Below are 26011 nucleotides of genomic sequence, written 5' to 3'. Positions count from 1 at the left end.
AGTTAAAATTCATTTCATCCTTGTAATTAGGGATAGAAAAGACCTATTATTTAACTGCTCTAGGGCCCCAAATCCTTTGGCAAAGATAAGCAATTTGCAAAACCACTGAAAATACAATTCTACACCAAATGACTGGAATATGCAACTGCCAGACTTTGGGACTGCATGATTTCAGAGAATAATCTGTGTTGTATGCCCTGAAGAGATTTTTTGTGCTTTTAGTTTTGTTCTGGGGAGGGAGGAGAGGAAGGAGGTGGTCCCTGTCAAAAAGGTGGGGGATCTAGTTTAAAGTAGAGCACAAATCATATATTCTGTGCCTACTCATTCCTTAACACCAACTGCCCATATATCACTCTGGGTGTTATTCTTAATAGACCCTCTTCTACCACTCTTGCAGATGACTCTCTCTTAATACACTGCATGTATTTCTGTATACAAGGTGACTGAACATGAGTTTTAATATCCCAGGTTAAAAAAGTGCAGACAGAAGCCACATAGGACTGCCACAACATCGAGACTTTTTTTCCCCCGTTTCTCTCTCTCTCTCTCTTAAAAAATAGAAAACAGTTGGGTAATTCTTATTTGTTGCCTAGGGCTTTAAACTTTTTGGGAGAGGAGTTTTTAGATTTTTATTCTGCAGCTATGGAAACTAGAATCTTTTCACCTTCCCTTCCCTTCCCTTTCCCTTTCCCTTTCACGTAAATAATGAAGATCAAGATTCTCACTTAGTCATACACTTTCAAGAGCTGGAGCTTAAAGAAGAAACTCTATCACCATATGCACTTAAACAACTTAAGGATGGAGGAAATTGATTTTGTATAGGTGAACAGCTGAAAGAAAATGAATTAAAGCTAACGGTAAACTTTTCCTGATTTCTCTGAAGTTTAGGACTGGCTTTAGTATTTCCCTATCTTTTCTTCCTCTGTCCATTAAGTATGCCACCTGAAAAAATGTCCTTCATTCTCAGAGTACTGTCTGCCACTGCAGATGCTACTGAATAAGTTGCACTGGAATGGTCTGACTGCCTTCAAAATTGAATTTACATTAGCCAGAAGCAGTTTCTAAGTAATTTTCACCTCCTTAGACCTCAAACAGGAACTCAGAAGTCTGAGTAAGTGTTGCCTGAGCACTTTCCATTCAGAAAACCACGGAGAAAAAAAGACAAATAGATCTCAAGTGCCTCGCACAGCACTCACTGATTGGTTTATTAGAAAACAAAAGCAGCTACCCGGTTGTCGGTGAGAGCCAGGAGGGGTTAGCTCAGGACCTTTGCCCACCTGCAGCAGAGAAATGACTTCCAATTACAGAGCTCTAAGCTGCAGGAGGACATTCAGTTGCTGCTGCAGAGAGGCTCAGTGAGGAGGTCACTGCTGCCAGCTGCTTGCCTTTCTCTCTGCCAGAGGTGACTCCTTCCTCACACCTCCCATACCTGTAACCACTTCACAACCTGCCTCCCTCAAAATTACCTGGATAGGCTTAAAAGATTCATACATTTTAGCAAACGTTGTTCAGCTGCAGGCAGAAAGTACCACGACTGCCACTGCTGCCTTTTTTTTTTTTTTCAGGATTCTAGAAACTGTGTTTTTTCACCTAGGAGTTTGTTGGCACTTGTACACCATAGCTTTATTGAGTATCTTCATCATTACGCTTTAGTGGCAATATTCCTCCAATTTCTTACAACTTGGTGTCAGGACTGCTGTTCACCCTGCATTTTTCAAGTCCGCTTGTCTCCTCTTTGTTAGAAAACATATTTTATGCTCCACAAAGAAGTAAATGTGGTTTAATAATGACTTACAAGAGCTGGCAGAGATACTCTAGTCAATTTACTGGAGAGCTCTGAAAACTTTAAACGTAAGGGTAGATCTTAAAAATCTACTGCTATTTTCCACACTTGTGTTGTTGGGACTGTGAAACAAGACTAGTCACTTTCGGCTTTGTATGTGAGCAGGGTGGAAAGAAAATAAAACCAAAAAGCAAATTAAAATGATCACATCAACTGCTGGTTATACGTGAAAAAGTTCTCCTGAACAAAGTTCACAGCACCAGGAAGTCTAAGTCATGCCTTCTCATAGTTACATTTGGAGAGGAAGACTTTTTTTCTTTTTTAAAAAAAAAAAAGAAAGCTAGTAAGATTCTCTTTTGATTTATACTACTGTGAATCAGAAGAAAGTCCCTTTACTACAGATTGATTTCCATGCAAGCAAAAGCAAGAACTGAACCTCTGGCAGATTGGTCTCTCTGCAGAAATAGAAACAAGCTCCAGTTTCAAGATTGGAATACATTTGCTAGGCTTCACAGAAACTAGAATCTCTCTCTCTCAGGATATAATGAACTATACCTTTTCTTTAAACCAACATTCCTTAAAGCCTTGTACACCTGTTTTTGAAAACCTTTCCTTTGAATCTGTGGTTTTAATCTCAAGCTTAATGCTTGAATAAAACCAACTTCATAGAAGTAATGTTTTCCCCTCTGTCGCAGATGAACTCTGTTTTGCTTTGCATTTACTAGCAACATGCCTTTGAAATCTGTTTTTTTTTTTCTTTTTTTTTTTTTTCTTTGTGCTGCTTTTACATGGGGAAAAACTAACACTAGGAAACATTGGAGTGGGGTGACAACTGACAGAATGTGGGCATATCTGACATGCAAATGAATGCTCCCAGTCCATTTACAGCAATGAGTAAAGACTGTTTTCTGGCTCAAAACAGAAAAGACTTTCCGAGCAAGCTGGGGTGCCTGCAGAGAGAGAACTTGCTAATGTGACTAGGAAAAAGAGATTGCTCATGAGTGGGGACTATTGATTCTGTGGCTGTCGTTCATTATTTTTTTTCTAATACGTTACTTTGAAACGTACAGGCAAAGGTAGCAATAAATGAAGATATTACTGTATGTTTTTTTTTCTCAGCTTGGCTTTAGGTGAAACTCTCACTATCTATCAATCATTCATGTAGAAATAATTTCATTAAAAATGTCAGAAGTCAAATAGAATAAGACTGTAGGATTCTAAGCATAACGAAATTAGCCAATCCAAAAAAAAAACCCACAGTGTATTACTGATGCATTTTTCTTGCAGAACCAAGTTCAGTCCTGATATGCATGCTCTTTTCACTTACCTATAGCTGTCAGAGAACAGAATTTGTCCCTTGAAGAACAGAAAGGGAGAAGAGTTCAGGAACTGATGAAAATGGGTAGTAAAAGCTAAAAAGAAACCTTTTTATAGCAGTTTCTTCCATTAGTTTATTGACAATGCCTGCTATAAATGTTGTGGAAAAGTTAATCTTAAAACTGCAGCCTTCTGTTATTGCATGCATGGGCTCCTCTGGAATTATGGTGGTGGTTGATAGATACCCTGTGCTGCAGCTCCTGCAGGGACAACCCCAGGTGACAAAGCCCAGGTTGTGCTGCCTCTGAAGTGGCTCCAGGTATAAATCCAAATAACACCAAGAGTGTTCTAGTCTATGGCAGCTTCTAGGGATGTGTGGTAAAAGCCTCAGTAACTTTTATCTTTGCAGTCACTTGCGTGGTAGAAATAAATTCTGCCTTCACAAGGTCTTCCCTTCTTCTGATGCACTGGTGGCAGGGGTGCAGGGAGCCCATTTGGGAAGCTCTGGTTGGTGTCCGTGCTGGGGTATTTCTTCCCTAGAATTGTGCAGCACAACCTCACTCTTAACATAGCACCACAGCTATAAGCAGGTGTCCTCCTTTTTCCAAACATCAGCCTGGAAAACTCATCCACATCTCCAAGCCTCAATCTTGGCTCTTTGCTGAGTGTCACCACCAGTTACAAGAACTGCCCGAGCCAAAAACAGTACTGACCTACAGCCATATCCCTATCTTACACCCAGGCTGTGATGCAGCTCTGCTGCTCAGGCAAGGTGACCAGATCCAGCAAAGAGCAAGCTGGGAGAGAAGCTCATGTTGTGCTGTGCACAGAGCTGAGGTAGCTAGCAGACACCGTGATTCAAAATGATCTGAGGAAGGTATCAAGTGAAGTTAAGGGGATGTCCTGTATGTATATTTTATATCGAACTGGGGAAGCCATCTGAGGTCCCAGAGCCACAGTCCGTGGAGCACATGGAGAACTGCCTGATCAGACAAAGCTAGCTAGCAGTGCAGAAAAAAACCTGTCTTAAAAAAAAAAAAATATATATATATATATGTATATATAGATATATATAAATTAAACCATAAACTACAAACCACATTTTCCTTATTGCTTTTCTTACATGGCCAATTGCTGTAGATGTCTCAGGGATGATATGGGTTTCTGAAAAAAAGATGAGCATCTTGGATAATATCTCTCCTTAAAGGAGACCTACTGAATTAAAATGTGCTATAAAGAAGGAGTCGCCATGCCAGCAAAGAGTGGGCTATGCTAGGAGCTGTTCCTGTTAATAACTAACCATGAACTCCCAAAGCTATGAGGCTTTGCTCAAGATCAGGCAGTTATAGGAGTGCTCAGCTGTGTCTGTCTTTTCTGTCTAAATAGGCTTTAGACACCTAAATTTAATGTTTGGCTCCTAAATCCATGTTTGAGGTAAATGGCAGGGGTGGAGAGGGATGGGAAAAATCAGATAACATCTTTTGGCACTCAGCTATAGGCTGGGTGTTTTGACTCTGAACAATTTTTACAGATCATAAATCTACTGAAGTGTGCTATGACATTAAAGTTTCATTAGGCCTTGTTTGAGATGCATTGCATAAATCCCGTGTTATTATCTGTCCTCTGAAGTGCAGAGCTCTGGAGTTGTGCAAGCGATAGCAACAGGGACGCAGTACATCACGTGCACTACATCATCTATGTGAACTCTTGCAGAACAGCATGATGTTTTGCAAAGAATATTGACACAGGATTCAGCCATGTCCACAAGAGCGGTGGCAAATGATCAGCTACGATTTTTAGCTCCAAGTCAGCTGTTTATTTTAGCATTTCTCTTCACTGTATTACTCCCTCTCTCTCAGCTCACAGTTTTTACAAGGTCCAAGCTAGGCAAAAGCCTTGTCGTTAACTGAAAAGCAACATTGGACTGGCTTTCCCAGTTGCAGGGTGGAGATGATACACATGGCCACTTCTAGGTCATGCTAATAAAATATTTACATCTTCTGAAGCTTGGCTGAAGTACCATCAGAGATGCATAATTTCAAGGTTCTGTATTTTAATTTACAGAAAACAATATGAAATGCATAGCTACAGAAAGCATAGTTATGTCAGTCAGAGTTAGCTTTCCTGTGGCTGTAAGGGCCAGAATTTTTTTAAGTACCATTTAAGTGATGTCTGTTTGTATCTGTACAGAAGCAGCAGTGACTCAGCAGCATGAATTCTCCAAAGCCTTATTATTTTTATTGGAATGACAAATTTAAATTAAGCACATAGGTTGACTGTTGGGATGTGATGCAGTGAGAGAAATACAGATGAGATTCAGACATCAAGCTAAGGGGAGGGAAACAGGGAAAGAGAGAAAACAAGGAGCAGAAGACAGAAATGGAGGGACAAAAAAAGGCTGTCAAGGGTTGTTTAACATGGTGTCTCAAAGCCTGGAGGTATGAATATCTGATGTCACTTGAGACAGGATCAAGATACTCTGTCATACTCATATTTGGGGCGTTCATCTTCAAGTGTGTGACCAAGCTTTGAGCACCTGATGGAAATTGATATCCAGGTCCTCCTTACTCCCAGGTCAATGCTCTAACCTATTTAATATAAACAAGGCCAGGAAAAAAAACATCCTTCCTTCTCTTCTCTTCCTTGAGCTATAGATGGTTGGTCTATTCAGAAAACTGTGTCCAGAAACTGCAGTATGCAGAAGAATATTTATCCTGTATGTTTAAATAGTACATAATTCAAAGCTTCTCAGTACATTAAGGCTCAGTGCATAAAGATGGTTTTAAATATGTACCCAGCAGCAGAAATGTAGAAGTTAAGGTACCATACTGGGCTAAACTTGGGAATGCAGAGAATCTTGGATGCTGGTGTTTAAAACAGCAGTAAAGCATCGATGTCTTCTGTAGATATAGCCACAAGTAAGTGAAGAAAGGTTGTATTTTCTCCTTGATTTCTTTGCCAGCATCCTACTGCTAATGGAGTGCAACCTGCTGTGGGAAGCATCCAGTCCTAAATTTATACCCAACGTATCTCTTGAGAATCATTTTTGTTTCTCATACCCAAACTCAGATGGCCATTTGGCACAATGTAATGTATCTTTTTCTGCTTGAAATATTATTCATGATTTATCATTTTTCCTGGAGCATCTGACATGAGTGGAACATTCTATGTGTTCCTTTCAAACACTTGGTAAAACTGCTTCATCCCACTCACTGATGTTAGTTCTTGTTGCTGATCTCAGCCCAATAATCACACGCCTCCAGCAGCTATTTACGTTTTCCTTTTCCTCCTTTCCCCCCTTCTGTTTTTTAATTTTAAAAAGGACACTGGGAACGCTATGGAGCTCTTCCTTTTTTTTTTTTTTTTGGCCAAAAGTTACACAACCAAGTGTTTACCCAGGCTAAAACAAAGAACCCCATGAGAAAGTAACCTTATCCAACCAAGATTACAATTATTACAATATGCTTCAAAAGCATATATGAACAATTGCTATTATTTTAAAATAATTCTTCAACAATTACATTTTTTACTCTGCCACACACAGCAATAGGAAACCTGAGCCTAGCATTGCAACAAACATGCACCTCTACAACTTCCCAATACATGGCAATTAGTTTTTTTTTAGTTTTTACTTAAGGTAATAATATTCAGCTGTATGAAGTCACTGACCAAAATTCACAAAGTAGATCTATTCTAGAGTCAGAAATGTAAGCTGGGTGTCCTGGCTTCCACTTTATTGCACTATGCAATATTGCTTCCCAAAAGTGAAATTCTTTTGCATATATTTCTTTGGCGAGCTGTGCAAGAAACATTGTAGGAACAACTTAGGAATATTACAGTAGTCATGAAATCCCTTTCTATCCGTTCCTAGGGAAGAATTTTCATATATAAGTGCCTTCAATTCTACATTCAGAGTCCAAATCAGCACTGAAATATTTACATGTTTCTCTTGTATGTGCTTGATACCAGTGTCCAAAAGCAGGATTTAAGTATTCTATTCAGAACAGCACATATGAAACTGGGCTTCCTACTGTTGAAGACTGGCACAATTAACTCTCACAACTGAAGCATTCTATGACTTCTCTCCCTCCATACAGTACAGAAAACTTGGCTTCTGAACACAAATTAGTTTTTAAAAGTTTCCTACTTTACCATGTCTATTACACACGTAAGGCATACAGTAAAAGAAGAGATATACAGAGAAATAACTACTTAGTGGGTACTGTATAAGCTTATGATGCGACTTGACATGCTTTCCGTAACGTAACCAAAACATGTAAAGCTCTATCTTACCAAGATCTGAGTGCTCTGGAACTAGACCAATAGGACTTGTATTCTGGTGTTCAAAACCTTGGTGGGTTACACTGCTTATAGATTTCACTAACTCTCACCTTTGCTGTCTGTGAAGTTCCGTATACTGAGAATGTCATTAAGATCCTGATAGTGGTTCTGCTTAATGTATGTTGTTTTCTCAGGAGTGTCCTGAAGCTGCATTGTGACCTCTTCTAGGTCTTTGTCCAGCTGCAAAACAGAAAGGGCATGAATTGCTAAAAGTTCAAGGATCATTGCTTCAGGTATCTGCAGTAACTGCATAGCTATCTATAATGAGACCAGGAGGCAGGTGGTCATGCAATGGCCACACAGCACCAAATACAGTGTTCTTATGGCACTACTACAATGACACTAAAAATCATGCTACAGATAGCAAATAGCATTCGACTGTGATATAGTATATAGAAGAATAAGCTTCAGTATTTAAGGGTTAAATAATTCCAGATGCACTGCCGAATAAGAAAGAAATGGGCATAAGAATGCCCGGTCTGAAAACCTTTCAACTAATTATTATTTATGCAGACCAATATGCTTCAAGTGTCCTGAAACTACCTTTTTGAACCCACAGGGTCTGGGTATTTAATTTAATTTGTTGAAGCAAAGTCTAAAAATCGTATCAGGGCCCTGTGTGCACTAACACAGCACAACTGCCCTGACCAGCCTTACCTGTGTCATTGTCATGAGCCTTGCAAGGCACAGACTGAGATCTTGTGAGTTAGGAGGCTTCATAGGAAATATACATCAGGATATAGAAACGAAAATAGTGAATAGCCAGCAGAGCCTTTATCAAAAATTGCAAGGCTGTCACACAAAAGGTACCTGGCCAAGCTGAAGAACTACATTTCTTTAAAAAGGCAGGGATAACTTTTGCTTTTGAAGTCATTGGTTGTCTGAGTAAACACCTTTCTGTTACCTAGGCAATTGTCATTACTTAAGATCTAGACAAAGAAGTAATGGTTTAAATAAAATACCCTTCTTCAAGGTATAACAATAGTTCACAATATAGGCAAGAAAATAATAATTTTTATAAGATTATGGATATTTTGTCTCACAAAATGGGCAGTCTTCAGAGTTGATTGGCCATTGTTTGAAGCCTGTCTCCTGAGCAAGGATGGACATAATGGAAAATACCCATGTTATAGCTCAGATAGGATTCATGTATTTTATGTGCTTAGTCCTCCTCAGTACAGACTAAAAAAACTTCATGGCCTTTGTTCTGCAAAAGGTCAGCTTACACAATCATAAAGGTCCTTTCTACTTTACGAAATATGTAATACTGTTTCATAGGCAGATGGAAGACCTGTCTAGCAAATTTTTGAGTGAATTCTCAGAGAGGTCAAGAAATAACAGCAACAGCAGTCTCTGAACTCAACCACAAACAGAAACAAAGACAGCTCTTAACTGCCCTTGGGGTTGCAGGTCTCTGTTACACTTGCATGGAAAAGTTGCCCTTCTACAGCTATTGCTGTATGGTGCTCAGCATGGCCATGTGAAGCAGCAGGGTGATTTGCCTGATACAAAGGAATAGAGGAAGTTTCACTTTAATTTGCTAAGGCACAATCTAAATTCATCACATCTGCTAAGTATTCACTGTATTAATTAGCTATTCATATAAATCATCTGTTTCCTATTATTTCAATATTTTGCTAAGGGCCTACACCAATTTTTTCCTCTAAAAAGTAGTCAACATTTAAGCAGACTTCAGAATTGCATACACAATTGAAAATAAATTGCTTAGGCAGTACGGATAAAATAAACAATACCTCTGTAATTTTCATTCTCAAGCGGTGGTTCTCTGACTGCAATCCTTCTAGCCGAGATGTGCTGGCCTGATTGACGCTGGTGACTGATGTTGATGTTTTTGAGTCTTCTTTCTTTTGGTTTTGAGTAAACTGAAATCTTCTGTTCTGTGTGGCTGCATCTGGATTTGTTCTCAGTGTGATGAGCTGAAAGGTTTAAAAGCTTTAAGAAATCCTGTAGATGGTTTTATTTTTGCAGTTCTTCCTTTTGTATCCCTAAATATTCAAAGGTAAACCAACAGTTCCTTTCTGACTTTCAAGTACAAAATTCTGGAAAGTGAGCTTTGCTTGCCATATGTAGTACTTAAGGCAATTTCTGAATAACTTTACAGAATAGTTTGGATCAAAATGTTTTTGCAAAAGGAACTGTTCCAAAAATTAGGAAAAACCCATTTAAAATATATTAAATTGGATTTTAATTACATTAAAGATATATTTTAATATTTCATCAAACATCTATTTCTCTTTCATCGACATCTTTATACTTTCAAAGGATATATTCTTTCTTTAAGGAAAAAAAAACCAACGCAACCCACCAAGCCCTTCACTCCCCAAACACAATGTCACATGAAATTTCTTCTTTCCTACTGTTACAAGTAACACTCAAGCAGAGAAAGGCATGAAGTAGGAGTATTAACAGAAAGAACCCTTGGGAGGTTGCACTCTGGAGATAACAGAAACTTAATTAGGTTTTAGGGACCCAAAATAAAACAAATCTGTTCAAATATGTTAAGCCACTTAAAAAAAAAAAAAAAAAAAAGGTTAAACTTTCTTATATTTGTTTAAATTAAATATGTTTAAGATTTAACACTCAGTGACAATGTGAAAATATCGCCTTGACATGAGGAGAAAAAGCTACTAGCTGTTTGGCAAGGGGGAGAGAGATTCTTGGAGTACTCTGGAGAGCATAGAATTTGCGATTACTTGTCAAGCGTCATACATATATATTTGTATACTGACGCAGCTGAAGGAGCTCCCTGTCCTGAGAACATAGTTATGGTATCATAAATCCGAAGCTGTTGAGTCGCTTGAAAAGACAGAAGGTGGGAGTTATTTTGTAAGCACAGTGCCGTCAGACTTTGTGGTATAGCTGTATTTTGTAATTGGTTCACCTTGACCTTCTCTAAGCGTGGCTGTTCTGCAGCTGTGGTGGCACGAGGTAAAGACCTAGCTTCTGACAGAGAGAGACATGACGTTTTGGGCCCCTCGCTACAAGAAGGACATCGAGGTGCTTGAGCAAGTCCAGAGAAGGGCAGCGAAGCTGGTGAGGGGTCTGGAGAACAAGTCTTACGAGGAGTGGCTGAGGGAGCTGGGGTTGTTCAGTCTGGAAAAGAGGAGGCTCAGGAGCGACCTTATTGCACTCTATAGGTACCTTAAAGGAGGCTGTAGCGAGGTAGGGGTTGGTCTATTCTCCCACGTGCCTGGTGACAGGATGAGGGGGAATGGGCTAAAGTTGCGCCAGGGGAGGTTTAGGTTGGATGTTAGGAAGAACTTCTTTACTGAAAGGGTTGTTAGGCACTGGAATAGGCTGCCCGGTGAAGTGGTTCAGTCGCCATCCCTGGAGGTCTTTAAAAGACATTTAGATTTACAGCTTAGTGATATGGTTTAGCGGAGGACTTGTTAGTGTTAGGTCAGAGGTTGGACTCGGTGATCCTGGAGGTCTCTTCCAACCTAGATGATTCTGTGATTCTATGACTGACCAGGCACCAAAGTACTTCTTCCCTGACATGGATTTACAGACAAACCTGCAGATTGGGATGGTGAACTGTGTTTGAAGACAATAAATTGCATTTCTTTAGGTGATAAAGGACATGGAGAAGGCTCAGGTACTCAGTACCTGCTTCACCTCAGCCTTTACTGATAATACTTGCTTTCAGGAATCCCAAACACCTGAGATCCCCCAGCTAACTGAACATAAATTCATGCAGCCTGACAAGGTGCATTCTCAAGGACTGACAGTGCTGATGTTGCCATGAGGCCACTCTCAATTATCTTTGGAAGGTGATGCTGACCAGGAGAGGTTCCTGAGCACTGGGAGAAAGGAAATATCCCACCTGTGTTCAAGAAAGTTGAGAAGGAAGATTTGGGGAACTACTGGCCAGTCACCTTTACCTCAGTCTATGGAAGGTGGTGTAGCGCATCGCCCTGGGATCCTTTTCCAAACATATTAAGAACAAAAATGTGATTGGAAGCAGTCATCTGATTTATGAAGGGGAAATCCTGCCTGATCAATCTGATAGCTTTCTTAAGTGAGATGACAGGGCTGGTAGATAAGGGGAGAGAGATATGTTTCTTGACGTATGCAAGGGTTTCCAAACCATCTCCCATAACATCCTCACAGACAAACTGTTGAAGTAGGGACTAGGTATGTGGACTGTGAGGTGCACTGAAAATTTGTTAACCTTCCAGGCTCAAAGGATCGTGAAAGCCAGTCACTATTGCTGTACCCCAGGGTTCATACTAGGATGCCTACCACATAACACATTATTAATGACCTAGATGATGGGACAGAGCACACCCTTGGCAAGTTTGCAGATGATCAGCAAAGGAATAGTAGATACCGCATATGGTTACACTGTCATTCGGTGGTACGTCAAGAGGCTGGAGAACAGGGCTGACAGGGATCTCCTGAAACTGAGCACAGGGAAATGCTAAGTCCTACACCTGGAGAGGAAGAAACTCCACTCCTATTCCTGAAGCCTGGGGGCACACCAGCTGGAAAGCAGCTTTGCAAAAAAGGCTCTGAGGATTATGGTGGACACCAAGTGGAACATGAGCCACCAGTGTGCTCTTGTGGCAAAGGTGGCCGGCAATACCCTGGGACAATGGAGGTGATCCTTTCTCTGTACTCTGGTGAGAGCACACCTACAGCACAGCGTCCAAATCTGGGCTCCCCAGTACAAGAGGGGTACAGGCATGGTGAATAAAGCCCAGTGAAGAGCCACAAAGATGCTGAAGGGATTGGAGTCTCTATGATACAAGCAGAGGGTTGTTTAGCCTTGAGATGGCAAGGCTCAAGGGAGATTTTATTAATGTGTGTAACGCACAATAACAAAGAGTAAATGAAAGGACAGAAACCACTAACTGAAAAACAGGTTATTTCACTTAAACATCAGAAGAAACTTTACTGTGAGGGTGGTCAAACAATGGAATAGGTGCTCAGAGAGGTTGGGGAGTATCCTTCTCTGGAGTTATTCAAGACCCAACTGGTCAAGGCCTTGAGCAACTTGCTCTGTCTGAATTTTCCTAGAGCTCCCAGTCTCTCCCTTCCCCCAGTTCTATGATTCTAATTAGGCTGGTTATAATGACTGGTGTATCTAACTCCCAGCCCAAAAACTCTATTAAATTGAAGTTAAAGGTGAAGAACAGTAATTACAAGGCTTCTTAAATTATTAGGCAAAAGAGTGTTACAAGATAAAAGCTCTGCAATTTGATGTGGTCTAAGTTCAAACTGAATGTAAGACAGAAGTATAACTTTCCATTAGTTGACTCAGCTTTATTTTGGAGTTTATAGCTAAAGAAGGGATGTTTTGCCACAAGGATGTATGCTGTAATGAATTCATTCACATAATGTAGATTTGATGGAGAAGTCCGTGGGTGATATTGTTTCACAGTGTACAAGGCATGAAGTTAGATGAGCATTTGTTTTTTTCTGACCAGAAAATCAGTGGAACTTGTGAGGTTTTTTTTTGCCTTGCATCTATGTGGTTCCAATTTCTACAAAGAGTCAAAGCTTGATATCTACAAAGAGTTAATACCAAATAGACAAAAAATGTTATCAATACACAAAAATAGTGTTTTATTCCTGATCCCTGGAACTGATTTTGCCTTGCTGCTCTACTGGAAACTGGATGTGAATTAACATGTTATGCCATTGCAGTGGAGGATGGTATGCACTCAGTGGATGACTACAAGTGAACATAATGTTCTATTTCAAAAAGGATGGAGCAGAAAAAATATGAGGACAAGGAAGTTTAATAGATATGGATAAACATGGGAAAATTACTTCATGAAGAGAAAATACGTTTTAGGATTGCTTCTCTTAAAGAAGCTTGTGGTTGTGTTGTGTTGGGGTTGTGTAGTTGTGTTGAAAAATATTACATCCCTCTTCTCCATTAAAAAGATAATTAGGCATAATAGTTAATTTCCAATAGGAAAAATATACATAATATTTTCTGGAATTTTACAGATTGTTTCTACAAGATATTATTGTACCCAGAAATATATAGTATTTTTAAAAATGATTGAATTATTATTATTTTTTTTTATTTGATAACAAGAACATCCATGGTTATTGTAAGTAGGGTGCAGTATAAATGGATATCAACATTTGTATTTAAGGACACCTTTAAATGGAGAGAGGAATGAACAATTTTTCCCTGATCTAATTCTACTATGAGATTTTCCTCACGTTTTTCTTAGGTACCTGGTGCTTAACAAAATGGCAGAGGAAGAGGTGGGCCTTTAACTGGAGCAGTACTGTAATTGCCACAGTATACGTAAATAGGACTAATAGAACTGACAGGTAGTAATGGAAAAATGTCATGTTTCTTTCTCTAGTTTGCCTACATAATTGAATAGTTGCCTGTTCAGATCCATAAAGAGATTGTGGAGAAAAAAAAAAAAAAGAATTCTATCACTGTAGGACCTAGAGACAGCTGAGGATTAGTTAAAAAGAATGTGTTTTACTTTGTATTGGAGAGAAACAGAAGTACTCACGTGGCCCAAAAGCATAGTTTATTGTTTGCATTTGTCTGACCATGGTTATTTAAATAAAAAAGTGCAAGCTTCCAAGTCTTCAGTATCTTCTCCTGTTCTTGATGAGCCACAGGCTTTAGAATTTAATCAACAATCTTCCTATGTCACCAAAACCGTACTAATTGATTACAACTATTAATTATAATTACGATTGATTACAGTTAGGGGAGAGATTTGGTGCCTGTCTCACACTGAAGTCTTACCTACATGTACCACCTGGTTGTTCCTGGATCTAATATTCCGTGGGGTCCAGGCAGGCAATCATGAAATCTAAGCTGGAGAAGGTTGCAGGAGAGAGTGCTTGCCAGCTGTCCTGCTGCAACTGTGGCAAAGCACAGCAAGAAGAAATGTAGGGCAAAATATATACTTGTGAGAAGAAAAACTGTCCAGCTGTGGAAGTACTCATATGGACATGGGAGGTGCTGCATTCCGGCTCCTACTTTGACCTTTTTTTATGTACCTTACCCAACGACCATTTATGATGCAAAATAGCTAAGCATTTGGAAACCTGAGAATACATGGAGTGGGATAAAGTACTTTTTGCTAGGAGGCTAGGGTTCATGTTTGCATTTTGAGTAGAGAGAACTGAGAGGAAAAATGAAGGCAGGGTAGTTGCGGGTTAAAAGAAGAGCAGATGAAGGGGTTAAAAGAGGAAACAGAAAAGTCATTTCAGAGCCTGCAGCAGCAGAATAGAAGGATGGGCAAAGGAGCATGAAAGCAAAGGGTCAGAAGAGCATGTCACAGCATTAATAATATTTTCTCTTTGAAGAGACTTCTGAAATTCTATGGATGTATTTTTGGCAGCAGAGCTTTAATATGCATTTTCATACAGCTCACACATTTAAATCTTGCAGTATTTTATATACCATTCTTGCTGTGTTTGTGAATTTTCCTTAATTTAGGAAGAAGTTGTGATTTTTAGAAAGTTTTTTAGAAAAGATTTTAGAAAGATTTTTTTTAGAAAGATTTTAGAAGTTGTGATTTTTCCTTAGGATCCAGAAGAAGAATATGACTATTTATGTCTGTGCAGCTTTTAATTTTTAAGAAGTGAATTGCAAAACTTATAAAAACATCCGGGTTGTAAAAACAGTCCTAGAGAATGAATTGCTCTGCTTTGCTGCATATCGGAAGTCAGCTTCTGTTGCTTGTCTGTGTCCCTTATTTCTCTCAGAGGGAACACATTGAGATAAATTCTCCCTCCTAGAACCATCACTAGGGATGCCAGTTAACACCAACACGTGCTCACTATAATTTGCTCAATTCATTCACAAATATTTTATCACTACTCAACTGAAAAGCTTAAAAACTGAGATTCTAGAGGTAAATGGACCTGCATTGTGCATCTTGCCTTGCAAATGTTCCAGACGTCCAACTGCATATACATCTGATTTGGGGTGATATGCTAGGTTTATGCAAGTCGTTTAAAATGACCACAATTATATATTTTTCCACAAAATATCACATGCATTCTCAAGAACTTTTGTTTTAGCTAAGGCAATCTTATGCAGAAATCAGCTTTCTCTTCATTCAAGGTCTCTTATACTTGTGTCTAAAGCTTAATTCTGAAGTAAAATGACCAAGTTCCAGTACTCTGTGGGTATCTTAGTTCTTCTAACAACACGTAATACACATATCCTCGGAGCCAAAAGGAGCAAAAAGAGATGAGAATATATGCCTTAAAGTTCATGCCTCACTTAGTCCTCTAAAATATTGGTTATTAAAAATATCTTTAGTGTTGGCATCTGGAATGTATGTACAGTTGTTTTTTTTGTTAGTTTGTTTGTTTTTCTGAAGTGCTGATAAATCATATTTTACTACCATACTTGTATACCCTTAGAGGTTTCAGCATAGTTAACCTTACAACATGCCATTAACTCCAAAGGTCTTACTGTTTTGTAAGAATTGAAGAAAATGTCCAGATTAACTTGCTTAGGGCACATAAGAAACATGTGGCAGAATAGACAACTGGACCTGTCCCTCCTGAATCTCCACAAAGCAACCTCTCCAAAAAGTTTCTATTCCACTGAAACTACAGAAAGCAACCTTTGTTTTCCCAGTCACACATTCAGGAAAGGTGTAGCCATTTGAAATGCATGTCTTCATATTGCTGTAACTTTTTATTTTCCACTTTCTCTAAAATCTCACGAAGCTTTGTTCTTCATCTCAGAATACAGAGATAAGAGATTATAGACAGGCTTGGCTTAGAATTCACACATCCTGTGTGCTGGAAAAGGTAACGAACTTTTACATATTAAATCACAATTATAAAACAGAAGAAAAAAAAATCCAGACCCATGCTAAACAAATTCACCTACCTTAGGTACAAACACAAGGCAGAGAGTAATGGTGCTGCAGAATATTATGACTAAAGCAACGATACAGAACTGCACGTTGGGTTGGTCCCGAGTAAGGAATGAAACAGCAGCACCAATTATGCACATTATGCCCACGTTGTATACACTCATTCCGATGTATTTGCTATCGTTCAAAGCAGGAATGCTGACATTTCGTGTCTCCCAGGCTAAGAAACAGCCGAATAACTGAAATGGTAGAGGAAAAAAAAAAAGATGACAATTATAAGAAGAATTGGTTAACATCCAGGAAAAAAAAATAATTTAACTGATATGTTTTCTAACTTGATAAATATAGGCAATATTACAGTACAGAGATATACACCTACCTTTTATATGATATCTAATTACCTTTTTGATTTATTTTGCTCAGCAGGACAGATTCCTGCTTTCACAAGAAAAATGTGAAACTTGGAAGTAGTGGTAGTAGTAGTAGTGATGGGAACAAATTTCTCTAAATGTTATGGACATTTTCATTTTATACTTTTTGTTATTTTTGAAGATAGTTCTTCCTGTTTATTTTCAAGGATTCCAGTAAAGATCTAAGACATGTTATTCTTTTAGCTATTGTTAGCAGCTGTTTTCAGTATACTCTTATCAATCCAGTTATTCATTGTATATCACCTACATTAATAAGCAGCAGTGCCAAGATGTGTCCCACAACAGACGAATATCCAATATATAAAGTGTCACCGTAGTTGCTCAGACTGAAAATATAATGTCTTTTATTGTAGTGGGATTGGTAATGGCCTTTCAATTGAAGTTGTCTGAAGATTTCTGGCATAAAGCATTCTGGTGGCAATTTTTTATTTGCTTATTTCTTTGGCATATTTTAAAGTTCTAGCCCCATTTTTATTTGCAATATGCCTTTGAAAATAAGCAGGGTAAAGTCTTTAGTATAAGGAAATCTTCTCCATCTCTTGAAAGTTAATTGTATTTTTCTACAACATGAATGACTGCAAAAGATTATTTTCTTTCAGTTGTGTTTCTCAGGGAAATTCTGGCAACACAGGAAAGTCATAAATGAAGTCAAGGCATTGTAAATAGGTAGCCCAGCCTACAGCCTATGCAAAGCCCAGTAAATGTGTATGGTGCCCTGGGAAGAACAGTAAAGAGCAGATGGTGTCAGAAGGAAGGGAAGGACAGAGAGAGGAACCATCACCAAGACCCAAGACATGGTGCCTCTATTATTTAGCTTTTTCTGACAACAGTGCATAGACAAACAGGAAGGGAAAAGTAAAAAAGATGCACTCCCACTGATTTTGCTACACTTCTAGACCACCACATTTATCCACTGCTATTTCACAGGGATAATCTTTTATCTTAAACAACTGCAACCCATGTGGTAATCCAGAAAAGTAGAGGTCTGTGATGATGCCTCTTGGGGATTAATTACAGTTGCCTAGTAAAAACTTAACATCTGCTTTTTACCTGTGGGGGAAAAAAAAACAAAAAAACAAAAAAACAACAACCTTTTAAAATTTCAAAGGCAAATAACCTGGACTAGAAGAACATTGTCTGATTGGAAAGACAAGCACAGGAGAGTTAGGAATTGACAGATTTATGTTTGCTTTGCAAACTCAGTTTTGCCCTTACATGTTTGAACTCTGGTAATGACCAGACATTAATAATTGCACGTTTCCTTCATAATATGCTTTTTTTTTTTTTTTTAAACTCGGCTAACAACAGTAACAAACCCAACTGTTTGTGACTCATCTGCTTTGCACTCCCACAGAAAGTAGCAGGCTGCAGCCACCTACCTCCTTACCCAGACTCTTCAATCCTGGACTTACTGCTGAACTGCCACCCTTGTCCTCCCATCACTGAGGTTTACTGATAGTTTATTTAACTCTCTTGCCTACAGCACATGTCACCATGCCACATATTCCTGAGAAGACCTGGCTGAAATGCTCTGGCAGATTATGCGTCTAGTCTCAGCCTATAGAGTGTGGCAGGCTGGAAGTACTGCCTTTATAGGGCAGGCAAGCCTCTTGCTCATCCACTTTCCACTGCTACTGTCACTGCCACAACCTGAGTCAACACTTGTAGAAAGAGGTGGCCCTCCAGCAGCAACAGCAGCAGCAGTTGCCTTTGAAATCCTTACTGAAACCTTCTTTGGCACCATTCCCACCTTTCCCTCCCCTCATGCTCCTGCAGAATATGGTATTCTCCAAGTCCTTGGCTCCTTGCCATAGGACTACCTCTTTTGTTTTACCCATCTCCTCTTGTAGGACCAAAGTCCACACCTGCTCTTGAGGGGTCAAGGTAAATATAGATGGCACCTGGAGGATAGAGGTGTCTCAGAGTCCTTTTGTTAGGACTTAGGCGGGGAAGCTGTGTATTGACCTGGGTAGCCTTGAGCAGCAGCTCATCCCCTAATGGATTTTCTAGATCCCATCAGGTAACCAAAGTGAAGCTTCTAATAATGAAGGATGTAGGCACTATTTCTCCAAATTTTGAGTCTGGCACTGTGCACAAATGGAGCAGAAAACCTACAGACTTCTCTACAGGCTTTTGTTTTACAAAAGCAAATTGTCAACTGTATTGACCTGGTTGCACTGGGAACCAACACTGGCAATGCCTTTTTCTCAGGATACAAACGTATCCCTCCCAGAAACTCCACCAAATCAGCAGATGACTATTCTGCATTCCCTGCACTCTTGCTGCTGTGCAGCTCAGCTGTGTTGCAGATTTATGCTTTGTCAGTGCCTGAATTGACAAACAGGCTGGGCTGGGCTGAGCTTTTTGAGGGATAGGAAGGACATTGGTCTGTGTGTGTCTATAATATGTTTAAAAGGGATGAAACCCTGAGTAACTATTTTAGTTCTAACCCAGACGCCTCTAACCATAGTGACAATGTTTATGGGCCAGCGTATACTTGGCAGAATTTCTGTTTTCTGCTACAATCATTAATGAGATTTTTAGGGTTGTGGGTCATCCCTTGCTCTCCCCCCACTTCTTCCAGTATGAACAGACTCTTTTCCAAAAGCATTATTCTGGGAACACAGCCAACATACTTAAATGAGGCCAGCACTTATTACAAATAATGGGCATGAATTTATAGCTAAGGCAGTTAGAAAGCTATCTAAAATATCAATTATAATGGAAAAAGATCATTTGAACAGTGTTGTGGGTGTTAAGGTTTGACCCATTCTCATTTATAATTAAAAACAGCATGGAAAATGTTTAAGTATCTTCCAGCTGAAAGGAAGATATTTATTTACTTGATAACTAAAGAAAGAAAGAGGCTCTTGCAGCAAGTGGGTTTCCTCTGAATGATGCACTATAAATTTGAGAGCATTGTTTTTAATTTTTATTGGCATTTTGGATAAAATATTTGCCTCAGGAACAGAACTGTGCTTTTCTAAAAGTCACAGCTCATCTTTGAGACTCATACATGGATAAAAACAGAGATTTTTCCACAGCCTGCTGCCAGGACAGTGGTGATCACAAAGATGCTCCTTGTTTGCCTGTTAGGAGTTTGAAGGGCTCCACAGAGCTGATGAGATTCCTCCTCTGAGACAGAGCCTTCCAGAGAGAACATGACACTTCATTTTCCCTCCATTTGCCCTTCTCATGTTCTCCCTTCGTGAGGCTCAATCAATCTGCAGAAAGATTCACTTTTTTGACTTCAAAAAGCCTGAAACTCCCTAAAATGTCTTTGTTAAGGAATGGGATGCACATTGTCAGTGAAAGGTCCAGATTTCTATAGTTCTCCGATATAGTTTTGAATATGAAATGTATGAGCTCCAGTTAAAAACACAGCCTCTCGGCAGCCCAGTTCAGCTGCTCTCTGTTCCTGGTATCTAAACTTTAAACATTAATCTTCCCCAGCTATATAAATCAACCTCCTCATTATGCTTGGGGGCACCTAAGTCTTGAGATTGCTGAGGAATTTAAGGACTATTTGATATTTAAAGCCTGCTGGGATTAGCAAAGCAGCTGTTTCTTCTCCTATTGCTCCTGGAGGGCTCAAGCTGGTAAGGCTTCTCAGAGCACATCTGCCAGCTTGGCCTCCACACAAAACGCAGCATCAGCCATCTTCGCTCAAGACAATGATGCTGGTGATGATCAGTGCATTGCTTGGACACCACGGCACAGTTCTTAATTTTGGCTGAAATGTGCTCCCTAACCCCAGATTAGAGGTTGTTTTCAGAAGGAGCTCTCAAACTTTTTTTTTCTTTTTTTTTTTTTTTTTTTTTCAGAGTTGTCAGATTTTATGTAATGAGAGACTGGCTGTCTTAATTACTTGGGCACTTGCGTGGGATGTTAGCTCTAATCTCTGCTGAGGATTTTGATTAAACTGTCTTTAGAGAAGGCGTGCGTAAACACACCGGGATGAAGGGAGGCAGCTGTTAGTAGTGCTAATGTGCAAGATTCACAGAGGGACAGGACACATCTGTCCCCACTGTTTTATACCAGCTAGCTTAGGCAGCTCCTGGCTGACAGTTAAAAATCCCTTCCTGAGGCTCCTGATGGATCCTGTGCATCACAGAAGGAGTTTGAACAACTCAGGGCAATGGATTCTCCTATAGAAAGCAGTTATCTAAAGGTTAAGCAGCACAATAGTCTACTATTGAGCCTAATTGTCTAATTTAAGTCCCTTTGGGTATCTCAACCAAAGATAAGTTGAGAATGCAACTAGAAAGGCTCACTACATTGTTAGAGTCATTAACTTTTAAAAAATGCCTTTTCCCATTTTGGTCTACTAAATACACATCTTGTTGATGTAGAAAATGTCATAAAATGTTGTTCTGAGCTTTTTCTGAAGGTATGGGCCGTACAGGAAAGATTCGTTTGTTTGTGGGTATGCAGCTTCAATTTGGCACCACATTGATTGAGATCATTACCTTTGCAGCAGTCGACATGGTGGTTTTTAGGCTGTGTTGTCAGTGTACCTAAAAAGGCAGTGAGAGGACTATTGTATAAATTTGGGGAAAACAGTGTCCGAAGAAAATGGAATTATACCACCGTAAATAATGATGGAATTTCGGTCACTTCATATACTGAAGTCTTAAAGGAATAACAGGACTATGGAGAATATGCTAGTTGTGTTCATAGATTTTAACAGGCAAACTTTAATTTTTAATTATCTTTTACCAACTAGATAGTGATAGCAGGGAATAGAGTAAAAGTGTTTGTAGCTGAAGTATGGGAAAACATTTAGCACTGTTTTAAGAACCTGACTAGCTAGTTCGTGTTAAATCTTGTTCAAGAGAATTACTGCTAAACACATTGATGATTGCTTACTGATCCACAGCATACAATCAAAATACAATCAAAATTAATACAATCAAAAGTCTAATTTGCTATTGGACTACATAGACTGGCAGATGACAGGCAGGAGATTACTTCTCTTCCTGTCTTCCTTCTTGCCCTGTACTTACCATAAACCAGTTTGCCTATATGTTTCATTTCAAAGTCATGTTTGCTTATACTCTGAACAAGGGTGAAGATGAAGAAGGAAAATTATAGCAAGGATATCAGATAAAAGCAGAGAAATAACAGAGAAAATCAGAGAAAATCACAATCATGCTTGCCAATAACTAGAGGTTATGGTTTTGGAAAGATAATATATTGGATTAGTCTGCAGCTTTGCAGCTAATTACTGTATCGTAGTAGCACTTACTGAGCTCAGTTGCGGATCATAGCTCTGCTGTGCCACATAAAAGCAAGCTTTTACTTCAAAGATCTTACAGCTATTTTTATATCCAGCTAGGGTGCTGGGAGATTTCCCCTCCCGCTGCCCCTTGAAATAAAGGCAGTTCTGGACTCTGGCCTGCAAACATCTCTCAGTCTGAAGTAATCGTAAAGTTGGAGTTGTGGGTTTCCAGATTCATGTTCATTCAATTTATATCATCACAGACATAAGCATTTCAGTGAAATGGCTGCATATTTTTCCAATGAGAATTTTCAAAACTGAAAAAAAAGCATTTTAAGTTTTTTACTGGAGAATCAGGCAATGAAGAATACAGAGCAGTTTTCAGGAAAATTTATAGAAGAGTGATCTATCTTTTTTTCCTATTTGCCAGCACACCAAGTCAAGTTGGCAAACTGAACAACAAACTATACCCTTACAGGTCTCCTACCTACACAGCACAATCTGAGTTTAAAACACCATTCACTCCCCTGATCAGGTAGGAGTCAGCATTTATTTTATTTTTTTTTTACAAATTCATTTTCACAGAGCTGCTCTAGATAGAAAGTACTAAAGGGAAGCTTAATATTTCTACTGAGCATTAAGACAACAGCTAAACACTTTTTGAATTGCAAGAGGAGATATTCAACTATTCAGCTGAAGAGCTTTTTCCTTAAAGGTCACGGTAAAGTCCCTCAAGCTGCAGGTCATTTAGTAGGGTCCTGCACAGACCAAGGTGGAACAGCAGCTGCACAAAGCTGTGGACGCTAACATGCATCCAGATAAAAATTTTCACTTTATGTTCCAACCTTTCAAATAAACAGGTTAATAACATCTTCTGCCTTCTTTCTGTTCTGGTGTTATTTGATTTTCCTCCATGTAAACTCTACTTAGTCATGAAACACATTATAGTAACAGTTATTAGCAAATATCCATTTGGAATAGCTTTATATGGTCTCTGGCAAAAGATCACCACAATCACACTTTTAAATGATCAAACATCTCTGATAAAAACAAGGGTGTGTTACAATTTAAATCTATTTCTGTTCTATAAAAGTGATGCAAAGAGACACATAAGGGAATATGCAATATCTGCAGTATTTCAAAAACAAATTTGAAATTTCTTTATGGTCACAGTAGGGAAAAATTATCCTATGAAACCATATGGTAACTTATGTTTAGGACACTAAAATACTGTCAATGTTTAATTAAAGATATATAAAAATCTCTGGTACCACTATAAACTACCTTCCTCCACCGTAAAACTTAACTACCTTCCTCTCTAATGCTTATAAGATGGGACAGATGTGTTGATGTTAAACATGCCATAAATGAGTTGGAACCATGCAGTTTAACTGAGGAAGCAGTCCCTTCTCCTGAGTACTCTTTTTGATCATGAAGAGAATTAATAAAGAATGCAAGCAAATGTGTTAAAAGTTACAGATGTTTTGAGATATAATTAGGAATTTTCACAGTTTTGAGACTATTCATTTATATATTTTTTTTTCTCCACAGAACATGTATTAATTTGATGAGGAGATTAATTAAGAATATACAAATTATTCATATAGAACCGTAAGACTGGGAGGGACTTCAGGAAATAGAATCACAGAATCACAGAATGGTCTGGGTTGGAAGGGACCTTAAAGACCACCCAGTTCCAACCCCTGCCATGGGCAGGGACGTCACCCACCAGACGAGGTTGCCCAAAGCCCCATCCAACCTGGCTTTAAGTCATCAAGTGCAACTTTCTGCTCAAAAAGCAGGCTCAGCTAGGAGACCAGACCAGGCTGACCATGACATTATCCAGCCTGGTGATAAAAATAGTAAAGGGTGGAGACTGATCAGCCTCTCTGTGTAACCTGCTCCACTGCTTGATTTTCCTCATAGAGAAAATAAATAAATAAATATATCTTTATATCCAATCTATACTGAGTGAATACAGAAAAAAAAAAAAGAGTAAAAACAGAAAAAATGAGCAGTGCAGATTGCAAATCACAGCTGCAGTGTTCATAGGCTAGATGTACAGTGAGGGTTTAAAGCACCTGATGCGACAGTGAGATGCTCCATCCCCCCAGTGCAGGAGCACAAGGCGCTGACTGTGCAACTGGACACTGCAGCCTAAACTCTAAAACATGATATTAATGACTTCTTGCAAATCTACTCCCAAATGTGTGGAACCATTAGAAAAATAATATGAATAGATTGCTCTATTAACTATCAAAGTGAAGGAAGGGTAGCTGAGAAAGAGGGGGAACAGGGGAAGTGAGGGGAATGTTTACAACAGCAACAGAAAGATGCTTGGGTATGTGCTGTAAACTGCCTGCCCTAAACTTCATAAATGTAAAAAAGCTTTCCTCAGCTTAAAAAATGTTTTGGTTGTTGTGGAATTTGGAACAAACAAGCAAAAAATTGGCAGAAGAATAGACAGAATGTATCAAAACTTAAAAAGAGGAAATTCATCCTAGCGATTATGAATTAAGGTTCTAAAATGGAAATAGTGTATTTTTATACACTACAAAAGTGTATACAAAGTTAAATTCATAATAGAAGATGAATGGCTAACAGCATTAAGAGTATTAATTAACATTTCTTTAACAAGTGTGAGAAAAAAAAGATTCCTGACTGATTCATTCCTTGGAAGTTGACAAATTCAATAGTAATGATGCATGATAAGATATTCTTAATTAATATTTTTGTCCTATATTTATAAAGAGATGGAACAATGCATCCATGTCTTGCCAAAACAGTGAAACCCAGTATATTGCAGCAGTTAGAGAGCTCTTGAACACACTGTCAAGACTAGCTGTTGTCATCAGAGATACCTGGTAGTTTGCAGGCAGTAGCTTTAGGAATTGATTTAGAAACTCTCTGGACTGCTGGACTTAATTGTTGATATTTATTGGAATTCTGGCAAAGCTCCACTTAAGATATAAAGGGGTTGTATGGGAAAAGAGAAAATGGAACAACTTCAGCGATTACAGAGCCATTGCTGTAATTTATATCTTAAACAAATTAATGAAATAGCTGATACCTGAACTCAGGCAATAAATTGAAAAAAAAAAAAGCCATATAATTCAACATGCTATTAGTTTTTCAATGAGATTGTAAGACTTAACAAAGATAGTCAGATTTATGCAGCTTGCTTGGATTTATCAGTAGTGTTTGTTTTGATATAGTATGGTGATTTTAAAATAATATGTAAAAAAATCCATATAACAAATTTAAACTGATTGAAATCTAAGTGATAGATCTAGACATGTATGAATGAGAAGGCAATGAAAATGGATAGGTTTACAAAAACTCCTAACCTAATGCTATCCCACATTTACTTCTGACTTGAAGTAGACTATAACAGAATTGCTAAGAATGATACAGAGGAAGCAAAGGTGGAGAAGGGTAAACAATTAATAGATGTCATTTTCATAACACAGTAAGATTTTTATAAAAGTCACAGAAATTTGGCCACACTCAGGGTAGTTTGTTTAGCAATAAACATATCAGGTTATTTTATAGAAAGAGGGATAATAGATAAGCAGGACCCACCAAGATTTGTTTAGCCAGAGCTAGACAAAATTCTGCCTATTGATTAGAGATCCTCAGGAAGTACAGGGATTCTTTCAAACTTGAAATTAAGATTGAATATTTATCACAAAGATATATTTTAGTTGAATTAATAGTTTTTTTAGCATCATAAATCAATTACAGAGTCATGCTGTGCAACGTGTCAACCATAGTGACCAAAACAGAACACTGGAATGTGAATCACGAGAAGGAATTTGACTTCTTGTTCTTATCAGTCCTCTTAGTGACCTCTACCAAGTCCCATCATGTATATGCATCAGTTTTTCATTTCTCCACCATGATATTTTTGTCCTTAGCAAGGTAAACTAAGGACCATACATTAAAAACTGTGTATCAGAAGTGGTCAGTAATAATAGTTACAGCTCTAAAAAAATATGTTAATGTTTACATGGCAAAAGTAGGTTTTGATATGCACAGCAATGGCCAAGTTGAAAATATACCTTGACCT

At 38.7% G+C, this 26011-nt stretch overlaps 1 protein-coding gene across 3 annotated transcripts in view; it reads right to left on the bottom strand.

The window, feature by feature from the left end:
• Positions 1-26011, bottom strand: part of GABBR2 (gamma-aminobutyric acid type B receptor subunit 2) — a 477610-nt gene that overhangs the window by 9876 nt on the left and 441723 nt on the right. For all 3 annotated transcript variants that reach the window (XM_048079587.2, XM_048079588.2, XM_048079589.2), the window contains 3 exons: positions 16305-16529; positions 9196-9378; positions 7492-7621 (listed from right to left, as the gene is read on the bottom strand). In XM_048079587.2, coding sequence (XP_047935544.1) covers positions 7492-7621; positions 9196-9378; positions 16305-16529 — 538 coding nt within the window. The remainder of the gene's footprint in view (positions 1-7491; positions 7622-9195; positions 9379-16304; positions 16530-26011) is intronic.

Source organism: Anser cygnoides, chromosome 2, assembly GCF_040182565.1.
Source record: "Anser cygnoides isolate HZ-2024a breed goose chromosome 2, Taihu_goose_T2T_genome, whole genome shotgun sequence".
Taxonomy (NCBI): Eukaryota; Metazoa; Chordata; class Aves; order Anseriformes; family Anatidae; genus Anser; species Anser cygnoides.
The sequence above is the reverse complement of the archived record's forward strand: the minus strand, read 5'-3'. Positions and strand labels throughout refer to the sequence as shown.